The following is a 20184-nucleotide window of genomic DNA, read 5'->3' as shown; positions in this document are numbered from 1 at the left end:
GGGAGGGCATTCCACTTCTACTTGCCACTACCGAGAAGGCCCTCTGCCTGGTTCCCTGTAACTTCGCTTCTTGCAGTGAGGGAACCAGCAGAAGACCCTCATACGAGGACCCCAGTGTTCAGGCTGAACAATGGGGGTACAGACACTCCTTCAGGTATACTGGGTGAGCCATTAGGGCTTTAATCGTCAGCACCAACACTTTGAATTGTGAAAATATATGGTCCAGGCGGCCACTCCCAGTCACCTCTCAGTTTCATCCTTTAAACAGTTTTCTAAAAGACAGCAATCTTCCCAGCTATTTGAAGCATGTTGCTTTCATAAGGTGAAAGCCACATAACCTTATCAAGTCCCATAAATAAAGAATCATAGAAGGGGCCTGGGCCTTGTACATCAGCTAGTCCAACTCACTTTTCAATACAGGAAATCCAGAGCTGGCTGCTCAGCCTCTTTCTGGAAACCTGCAGTGAGTTTAAGCCCCATCACCTTGTTTCCATCACCTAAACTGCTATTTTTATTAAGGAGCTTTTCTTCATATTCACCTTGAAATCTACTCTCGTATAACTTGAAGACCTCTAGGAAGTCGGAACCTACCACACCTTTACGTAAATGGCATTACAGTCGTACCTTGGAAGTCAAACAGAATCCGTTTCGGAAGTCCATTCGACTTCCAAAATGTTCGGAAACCAAAGCGTGGCTTCTGATTGGCTGCAGGAAGCTCCTGCAGCCAATCGGAAGCCGCGGAAGCACAGTCACTTCCAGGTTTGCAGCGTTTGGGAGCCAAAACGTTTGAGAACTAAGCTGTTCGAAAACCAAGGTATGACTGTATTCTTGACTTGCGCTTACAATTATCTCTCACAATTTAACTAAAATCTACCCTCCTGAGGCTTGGCCATCAGATCTGGTCCTGCCATCCCAGGTAGCAGAACAAGTTTTTGGCCTCTTTTTGTGACAGCCCATTGAAGATTTGACAAGTGCTATCATGCCCCTTTTCAGGATTCTTTTTTCTAGGATAATAATACCCAGTTATAGTAGTAGTAGTAGTAGTAGTAGTAGTAGTAGTAATATATAGCTGGGTTTCCCCATCCACCTTTCTTATTGGATCCGTTTTCCACACCACTGACCACCTTTGCTGCCCTGCTTTGAACACTTTGCAATTTGCCTGCATCCTTTCTAAGTATAGTGCACAGAACTGGAAAGAGTACTCCAATTGAGGGCCCGGACCTCTTCAACCACCCCTTGTGTGACTATTGCCATCCTTGTTTCCCAATACAACCAAGTGAACCTTTGAAAAAAAAAGGCATTTTAGTATTCGTGGGGTTGACACCTGAACTCTATCACCACAGTCAAATATTTTAGTGAAAATAGTATGACAAATGCCTTCTAGGCTTATTTGAAAGACAAAGCACTCCCTTCTTTCAGAGTTATTTCCCCCATTCTAGCACACTCAGTACAGAGACAACCCAAGAGCCATTGTAATCAACAGCCATTTGGCAACCTCCAACATTAGTCATAGAGTAGATCCATTGAGTTAAGTCACTTAAATCCATAGGTCTACTCTGAGTATGACTGATGTTGGACATCACTCATTGTTTGACAAGAATACAGTGCAGACCAGAGCTTTCCAAACTCTTCCTGTTGGTGATGCACTTTTTAGACATGCATCATTTTGTGACACAGTCAGTTTTACTAGCAAACCAGAGATTAAACTAACACCTTTCCAGGCCCAATATTCTTACATTTACATTTAACTGCTCTTAACCAATTCTAGATGTACAAGACTTAACAGCTTTCTCTGTCTCTCTGACTTACAGAAAGACATAACTATACAAAATTATTGCATAGAATACATACATACTTCACCCTACAGAGCCAAGTGCCAGTTCCTTGTGCATCAAATTCATACTCTAACTCTTCACCTAGGAAGAAAAGAGAGGGAGAGGAGCTGATTTACTTTCATACATTATCAACGGCTTTGTTTTGTAGTGAAATGGATAACCTGAATTACATTTAACCAAAATTCTTGCTCTTTACTACTTTGTAAATTATTTTAATTTTTATGAATGGTAACAGCATTAAACTATTAACTGGCTAAGTATTTGGAATCATTGTTATTTCAGCAATTGGTGCAGTTTAATTACATGGATTAAAATTTAACTGCACAGTATCTGTAAAAATCCTTCCTAAGGCAATGCTATATTTAATATTGATTCATTTATCAATTAGCAATAAGGTCTTAAAATGATCCATCACCCTAACTCCACAGACATTCCTGCATCTGTAAGTGGTTCAGACACATTTATAGTCAGACACATTTAGAGAAATCTAGACTGGTGAATGTATCACTGCTAGATCAAAGCTTTAACAAACTTCTCAGACATTTCTTTGTACAGATCAAAGATAATGCTGCAGTTAAGCTTCGTTTCCATAAAGGAGCTTAAGCTGACAAAGTAATTTAAATGTTGGAAATTAGTGGTCTCCCCACCAATGCTGAAGATGAATTGGCACTCACAATTTTTTATGAGCTGCAGTAGCTCATAGAATAAGTAGAATTTCATTAAAGTATAATATCCCATGCTCAGTCTAAAACCAAATTGCCAGCACAATACAATCATTTTTACTCAGAAACAAGTTCCACTGTGTTCCATGGGGCTTATTCCTAGTAAGTTTGTTTGGGACTGCAGCCAACTTCTGCACTCCGAAGTTCTTAAACACAATAGGCTGATCACTTTAATTTGTTTCTAGTACCGCTCTAGGTTACAAAGGTGTATGTGGAAAAACCCAAAGGGCAGAATTGCCATGGAGGGACTAATACTTTGAAGTTAAACCAGGATATAACATACAGATCTGTCCAATCTGTTTCTTTTCTTATTTCTCCTGCAGAAAGCAGGAGGACTGTAAGCAACACATAAGATGTTAAAAGATCAAGAAGCACAGTAAAGCTCTATTCAGGTGTTCAGCTGAACATGGGTGTGTGTGTGTGTGGGGGGGGACTGTAGAGGGTGCAGGAGTGAGTGTGCCAGCCCTCCCCCCTCTCGAATTTAATGCCTAAAGGTCTGTACTGCTTTGCCTGTGGCATAACTCCTGCCATCCAAGCATGGACATTTGAGAGCGGGACCCCTTTGGTTGTAGACCTCTATATGCATAGCCTACCCTGAACCCTGGGTTGTGCATGGTTCTTGGATGCAGAGAGGGATTTGGCAAAAGGCTTCTCTACTTCAAATGTCCATGCTAATGTGCAGATGGCAGGAACTTTGTGTTGGCAAAGGCAGGTCCGGAGGGATGGGCCCACAGCTGCAGGTGAGGAACATATAATGGGGCTTATAGCTCCATCTGATTCCAGAGGAAATGGAACATCTGAACACCTGAACCGGAGTCTAGGATATGTAACTGACTGGGCAAACAAATTGAGACAAAAGTACTTTCAGACAGTAGGAATGCTGTTTGGGGGAGTGTAGTTCTCCCTCTGAAGAATCAGATTAGCAGTTTGGGTCCCAGTCTTATTCCTGGTTGGTCAGGTGGCAGCGGTGGACAGGGCCATCTTTGTACAGCTTTTGACCTGTGAACCAGCTGTGACCTTTACTTGAAAATACAGATCTTACCACCATCAAATGACTTAGTTGTATTCTAATCAGACTACTGCAACATGTTCAGGGTAGCCTGCCTTTGAAGAGTGCCTGGAAACTGCAGCTGCTGTAGAAGGTCATAGCCAGGCTGCTGACTGGGGCCTCTCATTTGAAGTATTTTACACCACAACTGGCCTATCTACATTGGCTCCCCATTTATTTCTAGGACCAATTTAAACTGCTGGTCTGGGGCGAGGGTATTTAAAGGACCACCTGCTTGCCCCTTCGGATCACTCAGAAATTACTTACTCCCTTATTTCTTTATCTGAAGTACAGTATTTCTTCTATATGTTGTGACTTCAATGGTTTTGTTGAGCGCTGTTTTGAGGGCTTTTATGCTAAAAGCAGTGCATTATATGTATACACACTAACTTCTTGAGTGGCTCTGCTCAAGCATGACAGATAACACACATACCTTCTCTGTCAAAAAACCCTTGCAATGCCTTCTTGGGATCTTTCAAATAAAAGGCTTCTTGATCCTCCTGAAACTCGATGGCGATGGGGTTTTCTTCACCCTCCTCTTCCTCTGCATCTTCTCCTGAAAAACAAACACAAATAAATTTATAAATGAGAGTAGATATGCTGTTGTTGTTTAGTCGTGCCCGACTCTTCGTGACCCCATGGACCAGAGCACGCCAGGCACTCCTGTCTTGTACTGCCTCCCGCAGTTTGGTCAAACTCATGTTCGTAGCGTCGAGAACACTGTCCAACCATCTCGTCCTCTTTCGTCCCCTTCTCCTTGTGCCCCCAATCTTTCCCAACATCAGGGTCTTTTCCAGGGAGTCTTCTCTTCTCATGAGGTGGCCAAAGTATTGGAGCCTCCGCTTCAGGATCTGTCCTTCCAGTGAGCACTCAGGGCTGATTTCCTTAAGAATGGATAGGTTTGATCTTCTTGCAGTCCATGGGACTCTCAAGAGTCTCCTCCAGCACCATAATTCAAAAGCGATCAGCCTTCTTTATGGTCCAGCTCTCACTTCCATACATCACTACTGGGAAAACCATAGCTTTAACTATACGGACCTTTGTCGGCAAGGTGATTTCTCTGCTTTTTAAGATGCTGTCTAGGTTTGTCATTGCTTTTCTCCCAAGAAGCAGGCGTCTTTTAATTTCCTGACTGCTGTCACCATCTGCAGTGATCATGGAACCCAAGAAAGTAAAATCTCTCACTGCCTCCATTTCTTACCCTTCTGTTTGCCAGGAGGTGATGGGACCAGTGGCCATGTTTTTAGTTTTTTTGATGTTGAGCTTCAGACCATATTTTGCGCTCTCCTCTTTCACCCTCATTAAAAGGTAAATATAGAAGAGAATAAAATACAGCCTCATTTTATGATCTAGGTGTGTGGCAAAGATAAACCTTGCCCAGATACCTACAGGTGGAAGAAAGCCACATATACAATGCCTTTGAACAGCCTTTTTGGTAGGAAATAATCCCAGTCCTCAGGGATTTCATGGAATTCACATATAATTTTATTGCAATGAAAACAGAAGACAGAAACAAGTTCCATGAACTAACACCACACAAGTTTCAGTGGTGGAAGATGAAGCATAGGTAAGTGTTAAGAGTCTACCAGCAATATACTGTAACTTACCCAGTCCCCAGGAACAAGTGAAATCAGTACTCCGATTATTTTCATTTCTATGTTCACCCTTTTCCTTTTGATCTTCATCAGAATCATCGCCCAGCATGGTCTTCTCTAACTTGGCCTGCTGCTGCTTACGGAGTTCTTTCAACTGGGTTACAGTCAGCTCTGATTCCGGTTCTTGATCCTCCTCTGGGCCCTGCAGATTAAGTTACAACATACAAAATTGAATGCCAGTTAAAAAGTGATGATAGCTACAACCTTAGTTTATTTACCAGAAATAAGTCCCATTGAGTTCAGTGGGATTTACTCTCTAACAAATGTGAATTTGTTAAAAGTTCAAGTTTCTTAACTATTACAGAATGGTAAATATGTATAAATGAGCTGCTAGGTAGATTCTTAATTCCTCATTAAATTGGATTCTGTGAAACAGAGAGCCTCTCCCTCTGCTAAAATGAAAAATCAAGAACATTTCTACACCATGAGGTGAAATAGCTAGAAAATGTGAGTCTCCCTGGGGAGAGCATTTCACATAAGGGGAACCACAGAGAAAAAGCCCATTCTCATGTTGCCACCCTCCAGACCTCTCATGGAGGAGGCACACAAAGAAGGGCCTCCAATGATTATCATAGGTTTGGGTTGGTTCATATGGGGAGAGGTGGTCCTTGAGGTATTGTGGTCCTGAGCCATTTAAGGTTTTATATGTCAAAAGCATCACTTTGAATTGGGCCATCTGTAAGTGCAATTCAGCATCATTACCTGTTACAGGATAATAGACAATGAACAGCATGCCACTTGTTCAATTTTTAAATTTATATCTTGCCCTTCGTCCAAAATGAGCCCAGGGTGGCAAACAGCAAGTGATAAAACAAGAATTACACCTTAAAAACAACTTCAATTGCAAATACAAACTAAAACAGCAAATACATTTGATCTATATAGAGACTCCTATTTTCTGTGTTAGTTGGTCAGATTTGTTATGTTATATCCAGCTTTCAATAATTCTGCTTGCCATAGCGAGCTGAGGTGTGTGTGTGTGTGTGTTACTTGTTCATGTCTGAAGGTGCCCCACCAGCCATTCTTTCCCTTAAGATGACTGGCAGGAATTAGGTGTTGGATGCCCTGCTTGAAGGTGCTCATAGCATCTTAAATCAGCCCTCACTTTCCCTTATGAAAGGCTGCAGACTCAGTTGGTAGAGCATGGGACTCTGAATCTCAGGGTTGTGGGTCCGAGCCCCATGTTGGGCAAAAGATGGGGTTGGACTGGATGACCCTCGTGGTCCCTTCCAGTTCTACAATTCTAAGTTTTCCCGGTAAACATGCGTAGGATTGCACCGCAGGCGCCCCCTTGGCCAGTACAGGAAGCTGCACACCTTGACTGAGCGCCCAAAGGTACGGGTGGGCGTAGGGGGCGCTACCTTCTCTATACTGTACCTGCAAGACGAAGAGGCGGCTGCTGCCCCCGAAGCGCAGGACGTGGCCCACCCGAACCCGGCAGTAGGTGCGTGGCGGGATCCGAGCTTTGTTGAGGAAGGTGCCGTGCGCGCTGTCCAGGTCGTAGACGTAGAGTCCGGGCTCGGGGCCCTGCTCTTCCCCTTCCTCCCCGACCTGGGCTCGCTCCTCCTCCTCATCCCCGGCGGGAGGCGGGCGCCGCTGGAGCACGGCGTGGTGGCGGGACACACACGGGTGAGCCAGGGAGAGGTCGCAGCCCGGCGCGCGGCCCACCAGCAGCCAGCTGCGGCCTGCCAAGCGGACGCTTTCCAGCACGGAGCCGCCTTTCACCATCTCCAGGCTGTAGCCGGACGAGGCCTCCTCTTCCTCGGCAGGGCATCCTCCCCACGGAGGCTCCTGGTACTGCGGGAGGTCTGGAGGGGGGCAAGGGCGAGGAGCGGGGCCTCGCGGGGGTTTGGGAACCGCCGCCTTCTTGGGGTCTTCTGCCCCAGTTTGAGGCGGCGGCGGCGGCAACGGAGGCGGCAGAGTCGGCTTCTTGAAATCCCCCATTCCTTCGCAGCTCTCCTTCGCGGGATCCGCCATTTTAGCGCGTCCGGTTCTCAAACCGTCCCCCCTCGGAAACCACCGCCCTGGCACTTTGGTTCCGGGAAGGGAGTCACCGTCTTCGAGGGCTCGGGCCTTTGCACGCGCCCTCCCGCGGGGGTAAGTGGGTCCCGAGTTGGTATGTTCACGTGTGTGCCTGCGCGCGCGCGCTCTGCTACCTAAAGTCTGGAAAGCCACGTGGCATTTTTATTATTACAAGCGAGGGGGAGAGAAGAATGGAGAGTTGGAAGCCTCTGGATGCCAGCTGCTGGGAGAGAGCGCCGCCGCCGCCTCACTCAGGTCGCCCTTGTGGGCTACCCTCGGGGGAATCCGGCTCGCCGCTGGCCTTTGACTTGATTCAACAGGGCTCCTTTCTGCTCTTGCGGAGGGCTCCTGGTGGTGGGCATCCCGGTCAAACCCGTTTCCTTGCATGGTAGGGGGTCAGACTAGATGGCCCCTCCGTGAGGACCCCTTCCAACTCTGCGGTTCTATGATTTGGAGGGTGGTCATCCGAGAGACTGAGAAGGGGGCAGAAGGCTTTCCTGGCTACCTTTGCAAGACCGTGTGTGTGTCTCTCTGTGTGTCTGTACAGGAAACCTGTGCACCCTTTACCTGCATGGAAATTTATTGGGCACGCTCAAACTATCTCTCCTTTTCACCTGGAGTAACTCCCAACATGGGGCAGGTTTGCTTCACTTTGCACGTGTTGTTGATTTTGTTTGAACCCTCAACGTTCTTGCAGCCTGCCTCTATACTAGAAAGTCAGCCCACTTTCCCTCTGAGCCTCTTTTAGTATGTGTTCAGCTGTCACTAAAATGAGGACACAACTTTTGCAATACAGGGACACGGTGAATACTTGCAGTGTGCAGATACCTACTTATCGGCTCTCATATGTGAAGCTGTTCTTCAAAGGACTTGCCTTTAGCACATAAAAAGGTAAAGGAACCCATGACCATTAGGTCCAGCCGTGACCGACTGGGGTTGCGCGCTTATCTCGCATTATTGGCCGAGGGAGCCGGCATATAACTTCCAGGTCATGTGGCCAGCATGACAAAGCCACTTCTGGCAAACCAGAGCAGCACATGGAAACGCCATTTACCTTTCCGCTGTAGCGGTTCCTATTTATCTACTTGCATTTTGATGTGCTTTCGAACTGCTAGGTTGGCAGGAGCTGGGACCAAGCAACGGGAGCTCACCCCGTCACAGGGATTCAAACCGCCGACCTTCTGATCAGCAAGCCCTAGGCTCAGTGGTTTAACCACAGCGCCACCTGGCACATATGTATCCGAATAAAGAAACACCCTGCTGCAACATTTTCAAATGTAAATGTGCCAGTGAGGAGAATCTGTGCCCCCACCTACTCCTTTTGTCTGGTGTTCCCCAAGCAAACAATCTAAACCAGGGGTCCCCACCATTTTGGGGCCTGGGGACACATTTGGAAATCTAAAAAATGGTAATGAGCATGTTATAAGAGTTTTAAGGTCTCAAATATATAAATTAAATGTACAAGGCAAACACGTACATAAACCACATGTCTGAGTCCTGAAACCATTTTGACTCTCCCAAACTGACCAAATGTTTCTCTGCAAGGAGGGAGGAAATGGAAAAACCTCCCTATTGTATCTGTGCTCACAAATCACAAAGCTGGCTTATGCCGAGTCTGACCATTGGTCCAGCCAATTCAGTATTGTATTGGCTTTGGTTTTTCAGGGTTTCAGGCAGGAGTCTCCCTCAGCCCTATTTGGATATGCAGGAGATTGGAAGTTTGCTTTGACGGAATTGAATCAATAGAATCCTGCAGTTATCCACAAAAACTACTTTCAAATCTTAAAGACAACCCTTATTCTTAGAAGTTACTTCTGCCTTATTTGAGCTGTTTGATACCAACCTCTGTATGATAGCTTAACAGTGAAATCCTATGCATTGTAATTCAGATGTAAGTCCTACTGTGTTCCATTGGGGCTTACATGCAGGGAAGTGTGCACAGCATTGAACTGGAAGCCGCTTTGCAATGTGTTTGGCCAGGAAACCACAGGGTATGGCAAAAAAAAAAAAACCTGTAAGGGGAATTGGCAAAGGGACTCAGTAACTACACCAAATGAATGATTTACACACAATCAAATTCGTCTTCTGATCTTTTCTGCCTTAACCTAAATAACACAAGCTGTTGGTGGGACTTAATCTTGGTGCTGTCTTGAACTGAATAGTTTACATAGAGCATGAATAAATAAAATCTACAGTCATATCAATTGAGGTTTTTTTTTTTTACTCTGTGAGCCATGGATGGTGTAACCTGAATCCAATTTTCACTCCTTTGAGAAACAAGAGATTTGCAGTATTTAATTTGCACAATGGATTTGGAAGCTGCTGCTTGTGTAATCCTCTTTCTTTTCTCCTCCTCTCCATCCTGCAAGCACCTCAGTGTCTTGGGGAAACTCAGCTCAGCATTTTGGACAATTGGGTGGGGGGAATCCCACCTCCAAGCTTCTAGCCTGCCACTCCTTTCCCCAATCCGATGCTTTTAACAGGCGTGTTCCCAATTTCTGCAGTCATTTGACAGCTATTTTGTTTTAGGAGATTTGATGGGTGAGCTACATTTGTTCTCTTGTCTACCTTGCAGATCTCATGAAGCAATGAGTGTATGGTTTTACTATCAAAATAGGTGGGTGGGGGAAGCCAGGGTGCCTAAAACAGCAGTGTGTAGAGAAGGTTTAGGCTTCTTACCCAATACTTTCTTAATGTTAAAAGCAGGCACCCCATTAGAGCCCCCCCCCCGAGTTTTAAATGTGACCAGAGTCATGGCTTTTTCAGCTATGGTTTGGTTCTCATACAATATCACACTAGTATTGGGGAGCCTGGGCTCATCCCAGCCTTCGCTACCAACTCCGTCTCTAGTGTTAATTGGAATCTATACCGTGTTTCTCCTAAAATAAGACATGCCTATAAAATAAGCCATGGCACGATTTCCATGCGTTGAAAAAATATAAGACATACCCCGAAAATAAGCCGTAGTGCTACCGTATGTGAGCTCTACTTGGTGAAGAGGACAAAAGTGGCATTTGCAGTGGAGAGGAGAGGAAGGCACGAAGAAGAAAAGAGGAGCGATTAAAGACGCCTCATGAATTACCTCCGTGTGCATCTCTTTCTCTCCCCCTGTGTGCGCGTCTCTTTCTCTCCCCCTGTGCGCGTCTCTTTCTCTCCCCCTGTGCGTCTCTCTCTCTCTCTCTCTCTCTCTCTCTCTCTCTCTCTCTCTCTCTCTCACACACACACACACACACACACGCACACACAGCCCACCTCTCGCTTCCCCCCACCTTTTCCCCCTTCCATTCTACCGGTATGTGCCCAGCCATGAGTTGCTTGTTGATTTCCTCTTGATGGCCGAGACAGAGAGCGAGGCAGGCAAACTGCAGCTACGGTAGGAAAGTAGTGAGCTCTCGCAGACACGCGGGTGTTTTTTTAAAAACTGACATCCCCTCCCTTCTCGTTTTGCCGAGAGACCCAGACAACTTGCATTCCTAGGCTTCAAAGGTTATGCATATGAAAGAGGAGATTAAGGAGATAGATAAAGACAGCTTCCTATTATCACCTTGCCTTTGTCCTGAAAGGTAGAAACCTTATGGTAGCCATGAGATCTGGGCATCAAAGGAAAGTACTTAACAGCTATTTGGTAAAGCCAATTGTGATCTCAGGCAGCATCTGGCTAATCAGTCCTGAGAGAGAGAAACGTGATTTCTGTTGTACAGCATCTGTAAAATTCATATAAAAAATCATTTCCCTGTTATGATCCAGCTCCCGAATAAGACATCCCTTGAAAATAAGCCATGGTGTGTTTTTTTGAGGAAAAAATAAATATAAGACGTGTCTTATTTTAGGAGAAACACGGTAGATCCTCTGTAAGGCTACTTTCACAGCAATTTCTGTTTTTCTAGGATATGTATATAACTTCTTCAAGAAGATGTTGCTCAGCTGTCTGATGAAGGCTGCATTATTACTCAGTTGAGCTTTTGGATGGTGAAGGAGAACGTTTGATGACACACCTTTGGATTTTTCTTCCTGTCTTTCGAACCAGGTTAAAATGTCCACCCTGTTTCTGCAAAGGACCTGCTGAGTAGCTGCTCTTCCGGCGAGAGTCCCTTAAGTGATCTTAACAGCTTTCGTGCTAAGAAGCAAGCAAGATGCTGCGCTACTGGGGTGAGATCCCCGTCTCGTCTAGCCAAGCCAACCGCAGCTCCTTTGATTTGCTCCAGCGAGAGTTCCGCACCGTGGAGGTCCAGGATCCCCTGCTGCACCAGCCTTCTGCCAACAAGCCCAAGCCCACCACCATGCTGGACATCCCCTCGGAGCCATGCAGCCTCACCATTCACACCATCCAGCTGATGCAGCACAACCGACGGCTGCGCAGCCTCATTGCCCTGGCTCAGAGTCAGAGCCAGCAGCAAGCGGAGGGCATCAAGATGGAAGAAAGCGAGCCTTTGCCCACCTGCCCTGGCTCCCCGCCTCTCCCTGATGACTTGCTTCCTCTCGACAGCAAGAATCCAAAGATGCCGTTTCAGTTGCGGCACAGCGATCCAGAAAGCGACTTTTACAGGTGCATGATGTGGGGTCTTTGGGGGGTTAGTGGTCGGCCATGTGAGGTTTTGGCTTTGAGCCACACAAATGTGAGGTTTCTTTCTTGTCATTGTGTTCTACACTGCTCAATATTTTCTTCTTTTAAACTGCTGAGTAAGCCCTCTGCTTAGTGGAATAGGCCCTCGGTGTTTCCACATTTTAAACCAGGAATGGCCAGCCTGTGACTCTTCAGATGTTGTCAGAGTCTACCTCCCATCATGCACACATGCCAATGGTCATGGGTAATGGGAATTGCAGCTAAAAAATATCTGGAACGCTGCAGATTCCCCATCGTGGTTTAAACAATTAACAATAATCATGGGCATTTATTCAGAAGTATCTAGCCTTAGTTGTTTTCTGTATGGGCAATTAAGGGTTGGGTTAAGATTTCCTGCCACCTGCCACTGAACTGCCGTGCCCTGACCTGCCACCATTTGAAGCCATCTTGGCAATCTGCATATGCAGCATTCAGGAGGGCAGTTAAACTTTTGCTTGGAAATCAGGCTTTGGAATCCTGATGGTTATTTGGACTCTCACGAGTTCTGTTGTTTTCTAGTGCCTCTGTGTGTTTTCTTTTTTTTTTTTTACTGTATGCTCGTCTGATTTCCTTAGGGAGGAGTAGCAGCCTATGAATGACACTAAATGAAGAAACAAGCAGGACTCTAGGACTGCTACGTCCCATGTGAAGGAAAGGGTGGTTGGCTGGGTGGTTGGGGGTGAGGTGGGGGAACAGGCAGGAGGAGTACTTTGTCTTCAGATTTCACCATCCCTGTCTGGTGATGGAGCTGCAAAGTGGCAATGCTAAAGGCAAGGCTTGCTCAAATTATTGTTGACCACTCACTCATAGGGACTGTCAGTTTTATACTAGGGCTGATTGTTAAGGTCCAGCTGACAACTGCTGCTGTTTTACACTGGAAGGTCAAGGAAGGGAGGCACAATGCAGAGAAGCATTCAAGAGTTATTAGGAGGGAAGTTCGCACAGCTGAGCCAACATCAGAAAAGGGAAATAAAGAAAAGGCTCCCCTTCTCTTTGAATCATTGGAGGTCACTCATCACTATCAGGATCAGTAACTAATTCAATCTTGCTTGAAATCCACAAACATCCACCTTTATTTTACCTGGAAGGACACTTTGGTCATATAACAGAATTCTGCAGTAATTCACTGGTTAGAAAATGCAGCTCAGCGGCGTAATGTTTCATAAAATTGAGGCAATTGCGAGAAGGCAACCTTTGCCTTCTTAAGTTGAGCATTCTGCTCATCTTTGGAAAGGCCTATCATTTCAGCCCATTATTTTATGTGAGTGAACCTCCACCGCTTCCAGGTGCACCAAATTCTTTTACCTTAACATGCTGGTTAAACAGGAAATGGGCCACAGGATTTCTCTACTCAGAAAAGGGAAGGCCTTGCCTCATGTTAAATAACACTTCTCATCACTTCAGCTGGGGGCATTTGACAGATAGCCTGCCTGTCATGTTCAGCGATGAAAACAGAAAATGACCCAGTTTATGATGCCTGAAACTTCATTAACCTGAACTCTGATTTATAAGGCTTGGCAGATTTGTCACTGTACTCTATTGAGGGGGGTAGTCTATACATCTTAGAACCAGATGAAAGTGGGAAGATGGCGGAATTCCCTTATCCAGTAATGTCCCCAGCCAGCCAAAACTTGATCGGTGGTAGAGCACATGCTTTACATCGAATTCAAATGGCAAAACCATAAAATACAGTGCATGAAATAAGAGAAGCAACAACAATACTATAAAAATATGAATATGGACATGTTGCAGACCATCTGAATGAAGCTCACGGACCACTGGTGATCCGTGGACCACAGTTTGGGAGCACCTGGTCTACCCAGACTTTGCAGTGGCTCTCTAGGGTCTTGGGCAGGATTCTGTGCCAGCTTTACCTGGAGATGCCGGGGATTGAACCTTGGACCTTCTGCGTGCAAAGCAGGTGCTTTACCACTGAGCTACAGCACTCCCCCAATACACTTACGTGGGATGGGACAGTTCAGCTGGCAGTACAAGGGGGATCCAGTCCATGCCAATCATATACCACCTTCCCCAAGCCCTAGCAGCAGGCACTGTGTCCTGTTGGCATGGTGGTAGGGCTGATCTGGAATTATGGGCTGTGTGCCCAATTACTCAGCCCCACTGGTTTTTGAAACTGGCTATTTCAGGAGCATGGAATGCAGCTCCCATCAGCATATTTCCTGTCCCCTATAATGGGTAGGCCCTGCCATGAGCCCCAGTATGTCATGTGTTAGTGCCAGACCTGGATGATGCCCAACTCATTTGAGATCATGAGCTTGCATGGTACAGAATTTTTTAAAAATCCTTGAATAGGTAATAGTCCACACCCGACTTCAGCCAGGCAGGAAGGCTTCCTCTGCCACGCCATAAATGTCAAAAAATCTGGACCAGGCATCGTAATCATTAGTAAGAAACATGGAGGAATACATAAATACTGGGCCATCTTGAAGGTTATTGTGTTGATATACAAAGCTCTTGAGCAACTTGGGTCCAGGATTCCTTAAGGACTGCATGAGCCCTTACATCCCAGCTCGATCGCTGAGATCATCCAGAGGAGCGCTGTTAGTTGTCCCATGTGTTACAGAGGTCCAGCTGGTCTCCACTAGAAGCCAGGCATTTAGTGTTGCCGGTCCCATGCTGTGGTTCAGTCTTCCTGCAGAGATTTGGCAGGCATCCTCACTTCTAACTTTCAGGTGTTTCTTTGAAGATTTTTTTTAAAAAATCCTGATTGGCCTTTGCTGGTGTTTAAATGGATAAACCAGCCACTTTAATGATTATATGTATTGTTTTGATGGTGTTTAAGGCTTTACTGCTTTGCACTGCCCTGCTGTTTTATGATATAGCAGTACAGAAATACTTATATAAATAGATAAAATAAATAAATAGTTAATGGGTTTGGTCTAGAAATACCGGATTAAGTTGGGGGGAGTATCTGGCCTTCTAACAACATTGGTTTCTGGCTTCCCAAGACCCTGGTGATTTGGGTAGCAGTTGCAAATAATAATAATAATAACAATAACAATAATAATAATAATAAAGCAAACACTGTTCAAACTTCTGCCCATCCCAACACCCTGCTGGGGATGCAGATCACCCCATCCCTAGTCATAAAATTGATCACTTGATGAACTGGGTGTGTGTTCATGGTGGGTTGTTGTGTGTGTGTGTATGTGTGTGTTTCTCGGTATCCTGTGTGCGCTTGGTGCATGCTGTCTGTGGGTGTGTGATTGCATGTAAGAGTGTGGGGTGGCTGTAGCACTGCTGTCAAACAGCTCATGCAGGGCGTCTCACAGGTGAATGCAGCCCTTGCCCTCCAAATATTTAGTCATCCATGGATTAAAATGCCACAAAGAATTCAGCTCTAGACTCTTAAGCTGTGTAGATCCCCTTAAAAAGTAGGGTGTTTTGAACCTCGCTATAATTAATATGAATGTGTTGCCTTGAGGTAAAGTTGCAGGAGTTACATACCGTACCTCAAAGCAAACATTTTACTTTGAACTCGTGAGAAATTTGCAGCCGCGTTCTCTTTGCTATATATTTACTTCAAAGAAGCTAACTTTGAAGTAGCACCAAACCCTTTTTCTCAGGGGAGAAAAGTTTCCTTTGTCTCAAGCTAGCTAGAACGTTAAGCATGCTTGAAATGTTTGTCCCAGGCGACGCTAGCAGGAGGAGTCCCATTTTCACCAAGTCCTTTGGGTGCTGCCTTCTCTGCTTTCAGAGGCAAAGGAGAGCCAGTGACTGAGCTGAGTTGGACCTCTTGCCGCCAGCTTCTCTACCAGTCCATTGCCACCATTTTGGCCCACGCGGGCTTCGAGTGTGCCAACGAGAGTGTCTTGGAAACCTTGACAGACATCGCCCACGAATACTGCCTGAAGTTCACTAAGCTCCTGCGCTTTGCTGTGGACCGAGAAGCCCGGCTTGGGCAAAGCCCTTTCCCGGATGTCATGGAGCAGGTCTTCCACGAAGTGGGCATTGGCAGTGTGCTCTCTCTGCAGAAGTTCTGGCAGCACCGGATCAAGGATTATCATAGCTATATGCTGCAGGTGAGAAGAGAAGGAAGCAGTATGCTCACAGCAAGGCAAGAGAGCTAATTCCCATGGTTCTCATAGTACAGGGAAATCGTGAATGTGTTTCCTCTATCGAGAAAGGCGAAGCTGTTCATTGCTCAGGGAGCTTGGGGGATAGATTGCACTGCACACCTGCAAGAATTGCTCTCTGTTGGGGAAAATGTCTAGCCTGGAGGGGCTTCCCATTGCTTTATCTCAAATGGGGACGTTCCTGCAGATTGCAATATATCTGTTTGCAGAGATTCCTCCTAAAGAGGTGTAGATTTATGAAGCCAGTGGGAGAGTGAAAATAACAGCTGCTTGCAAGCTGCTTCCTATAATTCTCCAGGGTTGCAGGAGCCATGGCAATATTGGTAATAATAATAATAATAATAATAATAATAATAATAATAATAATAATAATATATGCTGCCCATCTGGCTGGGTTGCCCCAGCCACTCTGAGCGGCTCCCAGCAAAATATTAAAAATACAAACAACCTCAACCATTAAAAACTTCCCTATACAGGGCTGCCTTCAGATGTCTTCTAAAAGTCAAATAGTTTATCTGTTTGACATCTGATTGGAGGGCGTTCCATGGGGTGGGCACCACTACCGAGTAAGCCCTCTGTCTGGTTCCCTGTAGCATCACGTCTCACAGTGAGGAAACCTCCAGAAGGTCCTCAGAGCTGGACCTTGGTGTCTGGGCTGGATGATGGAGGTAGAGACGCTCCTTCAGGGCCAAGGCTCCTTCCTCACTGTAAGAGCATCAAGGTCACAGTTTTGGAGCTCCTTACCATTCCAGTCAGCACCAGTGACCCTCTGGTGTGACCTTGGTGTTCTTACATTACTGGTAAAGGTAAAGGACCCCTGGATGGTTAAGCCCAGTCAAAGGTGACTATGGGGTTGCGGCGCTCATCTCACTTTCAGGTCGAGAGAGCCGGTCTTTGTCCTCAGACAGCTTTCCGGGTCATGTGGCCAGCATGGCACAATAGAACACCGCGACAGAAACCAGAGCGCACGGAAACGCCATTTACCTTCCCACCGCAGTGGTACCTATTTATCTACAGTACTTGTACTGGTATGCTTTCAAACTGCTAGGTTGGCAGGAGCTGGGACAGAGCAATGGGAGCTCACTCCGTCGTGGTGATTCAAACCGCCGACCTTCCGATCAGCAAGCCCAAGAGTGGAAGATGGCCATTCACATGTTCTTTTCTACTGAGATAATGCTGGGACACAGACTTAAGACATTTGCCTTGCCTCTCAGCTGTGATTCCTGCAAGGGGATTCCTCAAAGAATTTTGGGATCTGCTTGTTTTTAAGGGGCTGAGTGTTCTTCAGAGACCTATTCTACTCACAGGGCAACAATTTTCATTTGGTTTGAACAGTCAATTCTTTTCCCCAGGGAAGCCTGGGTATTTTAGCTCTCTGACAGGAATAGGGGTCTCTGAGCAACTCGGCACCCTTAACAAACCACAGTTCTGTAGATTTTTTGAGGGAAGCCATGACTTTTTAAAGTGGCATGTGGCATGAGGTGTGAGCCTCCTTTGAATGTATAGTGTAGATGCAGCCAAGCACTCCATGCACAGAGACACATTGCCTCCCCACTCTGGCACAATCCAAGCCAGTCAGGCAGGAGCGTAGATGAGGGCAAGCCCATGCTGGGAGAAAGATAAGGCCTTCTGTCTCCACCATAGCCCAGCCCAGGCTCCATCTTCCATCATAGACAACTTGCCTTGGTAGGGGTGAGCTGGTCATGAAGGAGATGGATGCCAAGCACCTCTGTCACAAACCACACCTTCTTATCTCTGCCATGTGGTTACCAACAGGTAAGCAAGCAACTTTCTGAAGAGTATGAGAAGCTTGTGAACCCTGAGAAGGCAGCAGAAGACATGAAGCCTGTGAAGATCAAAGAGGAGCCAGTCAGTGACATCACGTTCCCCATGAGTGAGGAGCTGGAGGGGGACCTGGCATCGGGGGACCAGTCTTTGCCTGTGGGAGTGCTTGGAGCTCAGAGTGAGCGCTTCTCAGCCAACCTGGAAGCAGAAGTGTCTCCGCAGACCTCAGGTACATAGTTCCTTTGCATGGTAGACCAGGCATCCCCAAACTTCGGCCCTCCAGATGTTTTGGACTACAATTCCCATAATCCCTGACCACTGGTCCTCTTAGCTAGGGATCATGGGAGTTGTAGGCCAAAACATCTGGAGGGCCACAGTTTGGGGATGCCTGTGGTAGACCCTTGACTCATCAAAGAAGAAACCAAGATGCTTCTAAGAGCTGTGTTGTCCCTTGTTTTGAAATGGAAAATGCTACAAAGTGTGGCTCATTTGAAGGCAGTGCCTTTGTAATAGTGCTGGTAGAAGGGAGATACTTGGATATTAGTTTAGAAGTTCCATCATTTTTCACATTTTTGGTTGTCTATTGAGCCTCTTAATTTTTTAAAAGTGGTGAATAAAGCTAGGGAAAACATGTTGTTACGATCAAGGGAACTGTTGGAGATGAACTGGACCCTACCCTTCTGCCTTCAAATTTGCAATAAAATTTAATAAAGTTTCTAGCAGTAGTTAAAATAAAGTTTGAAAATGGAATGTTAATCCATTCTAAAGGCTAAGCAAACAAAGGGCAATAGTCTGTATATTTTTTCATCTTTGATGGTTGTGAAGCCTACTTAATTTCATTGGTGTGAATCCATTGTGCCCTGCAATTAAGAAACCCAATTAAACCCCCTCAAAACATTCCATGTCTTTTCTCCTATTAACTTTAATCTTAGCTGCATATGTAGCTAAAGGAGTCTAGATATCCCGCTCTGTTTTAACTTCTAAAATAAGAAGAAGACTGGGCTTTGAAAACACAAGTCTGTTTCTTCTGCTGGGGCTCATTGCTCTTGTGTATGGCCCCTCAAATGTGAAATGCAGCGAGGGATCCCTAAGTCATTTGGGGATGCAAATGATTCCACTGAAAAGTTCAACGTTAGTGCTTTACTGCTTGAGGGAAGAGGCTAACATTCTAGAAGTATACAAAATGCCTTGTGATTCTCTGATGGTGGATTGTTGCTTATCTATCAATGGAAAATGCTGTTATTCTGCTCTTTCCCTTACAAGCCCCGTAGGCTGTTCACCAAGTTGCTGAAGCGTGTCCCACCAGACACCCAGTGGGTACTGTTGCCGAGCGCATTAAAGCTACACTGTCTTAGGATGATAAAATGGCTTTTTAACAGGTTGTCCTCTGTTTCTGCATCTCCAGGATTAGCAGCCCAGCCTCCGTTGAGTACATTAGTTCACTCTTCTCTTTACTTAGTTCCCTTTCTCCCTGAAACCTTCCCTATATACCAGGCCTGGCCCTCCGGAGGTTGTGGGGCTCCAACTCCCACCAGCCCCAGCCAGCATGGCCAATGGAAGATGGGATTTGCAGTCCAGCCACGCTTTGCCTAATCCTGATATAAAAATAAGACTTCATGAGTAAAGTGTTAGCAGTTTTTATCTGCCAACTCCCTATTCCTTAACATGTTATTTATGCAGACCATCTAGTCTACCTGGCCTCTTGTTTTCATCATATCTATGTTTCGTATCTTCTGCTCACCTGATGAGTAAAGTCTCTCTCTTTCTCTACCCCCCACCCCACCCCCAACTGCCTTTTAGGTGGTGAAGTGAACACTTCCCCTCTCTGGAACCTTCCGGTGAAAATAGAGCCACAAGAGAGTGAGGAGGGCCACGTCCATGGCCACCACGGGGTCCTGGGCAGCGACGTGTTTGAGGAGCCCATGTCGGGCATGAGTGAAGCTGGCATGCCGCAGAGCCCAGACGGTTCTGAAAGCAGCTATGCTTCTCCTTCCCCTGACAGCCTGATGGGATCGTCGCCGGTCTTTAACCAACGCAGCAAGAAGAAGATGAAGAAGATGTGAATTTACGCCTGAAAGCGATGGCAGCACAACCTGCTGAATCGGAAACCAGGAGCCACACAGGACTCTGAGCAGCCTCAGCCTGAACACAGTTGTGGTATCATTGGATGGTTTGGGAGAAGAAGGTTGGATGACAGATGCGGAGAAAAGGGCAGCTGGTTTTTTATCGTGTCAGTACTGTACAATAACATTGGGTTCGTTCCATAGTGAATTCTAATGGGAAATTGTGATCCAGCTAGTGTCTTTTAAAAACAAAAATGAAACAAAACAAAACAAAACAAGACAAGACAGCTGTTTGGTGCTTGCATTTATTTGTGATATAACCTGAATAGTGACAATAATTGTTTTGTTTTGTTT

General features: G+C 45.9%; 2 protein-coding genes across 4 annotated transcripts in view; one reads left to right on the top strand and one right to left on the bottom strand.

The window, feature by feature from the left end:
- Positions 1–7237, bottom strand: part of SLC4A1AP (solute carrier family 4 member 1 adaptor protein) — a 21035-nt gene extending 13798 nt beyond the window's left edge. Inside the window, exons 1-4 of the mRNA XM_035111511.2 lie at positions 6638–7237; positions 5213–5402; positions 4039–4161; positions 1856–1916 (exon numbers count right to left, since the gene is read on the bottom strand). Coding sequence (XP_034967402.1) covers positions 1856–1916; positions 4039–4161; positions 5213–5402; positions 6638–7237 — 974 coding nt within the window. The remainder of the gene's footprint in view (positions 1–1855; positions 1917–4038; positions 4162–5212; positions 5403–6637) is intronic.
- SUPT7L (SPT7 like, STAGA complex subunit gamma) lies at positions 6922–20184 on the top strand. Of its 3 annotated transcripts, none has more exons than XM_035111518.2 (5): positions 6922–7054; positions 11310–11828; positions 15604–15928; positions 17759–17996; positions 19568–20184. In XM_035111518.2, the coding sequence occupies exons 2-5, from the start codon at positions 11416–11418 to the stop codon at positions 19828–19830; spliced, it is 1239 nt and encodes a 412-aa protein (XP_034967409.1). In that variant the 5' UTR covers positions 6922–7054; positions 11310–11415; the 3' UTR covers positions 19831–20184. The 3 variants fall into 3 exon arrangements, with proteins under 3 accessions (XP_034967409.1, XP_034967404.1, XP_034967405.1); XM_035111513.2 differs by lacking the exon at positions 6922–7054 and adding an exon at positions 7222–7357; XM_035111514.2 differs by lacking the exon at positions 6922–7054 and adding an exon at positions 7250–7357 and having other exon boundaries at positions 11170–11828.

Source organism: Zootoca vivipara, chromosome 3 (genome assembly GCF_963506605.1).
Source record: "Zootoca vivipara chromosome 3, rZooViv1.1, whole genome shotgun sequence".
Classification (NCBI taxonomy): Eukaryota; Metazoa; Chordata; class Lepidosauria; order Squamata; family Lacertidae; genus Zootoca; species Zootoca vivipara.
The sequence above is the reverse complement of the archived record's forward strand: the minus strand, read 5'-3'. Positions and strand labels throughout refer to the sequence as shown.

Excerpts from the sequence above, each read along its gene's own strand:
- SUPT7L (XM_035111518.2), top strand. The coding sequence starts at position 11,416 with ATGCTGCGCTACTGGGGTGAGATCCCCGTCTCGTCTAGCCAAGCCAAC. Across the intron at positions 11,829-15,603 it reads CCAGAAAGCGACTTTTACAG|AGGCAAAGGAGAGCCAGTGA; the intron begins GTGCATGATGTG and ends CTCTGCTTTCAG. Across the intron at positions 17,997-19,567 it reads AGTGTCTCCGCAGACCTCAG|GTGGTGAAGTGAACACTTCC; the intron begins GTACATAGTTCC and ends ACTGCCTTTTAG.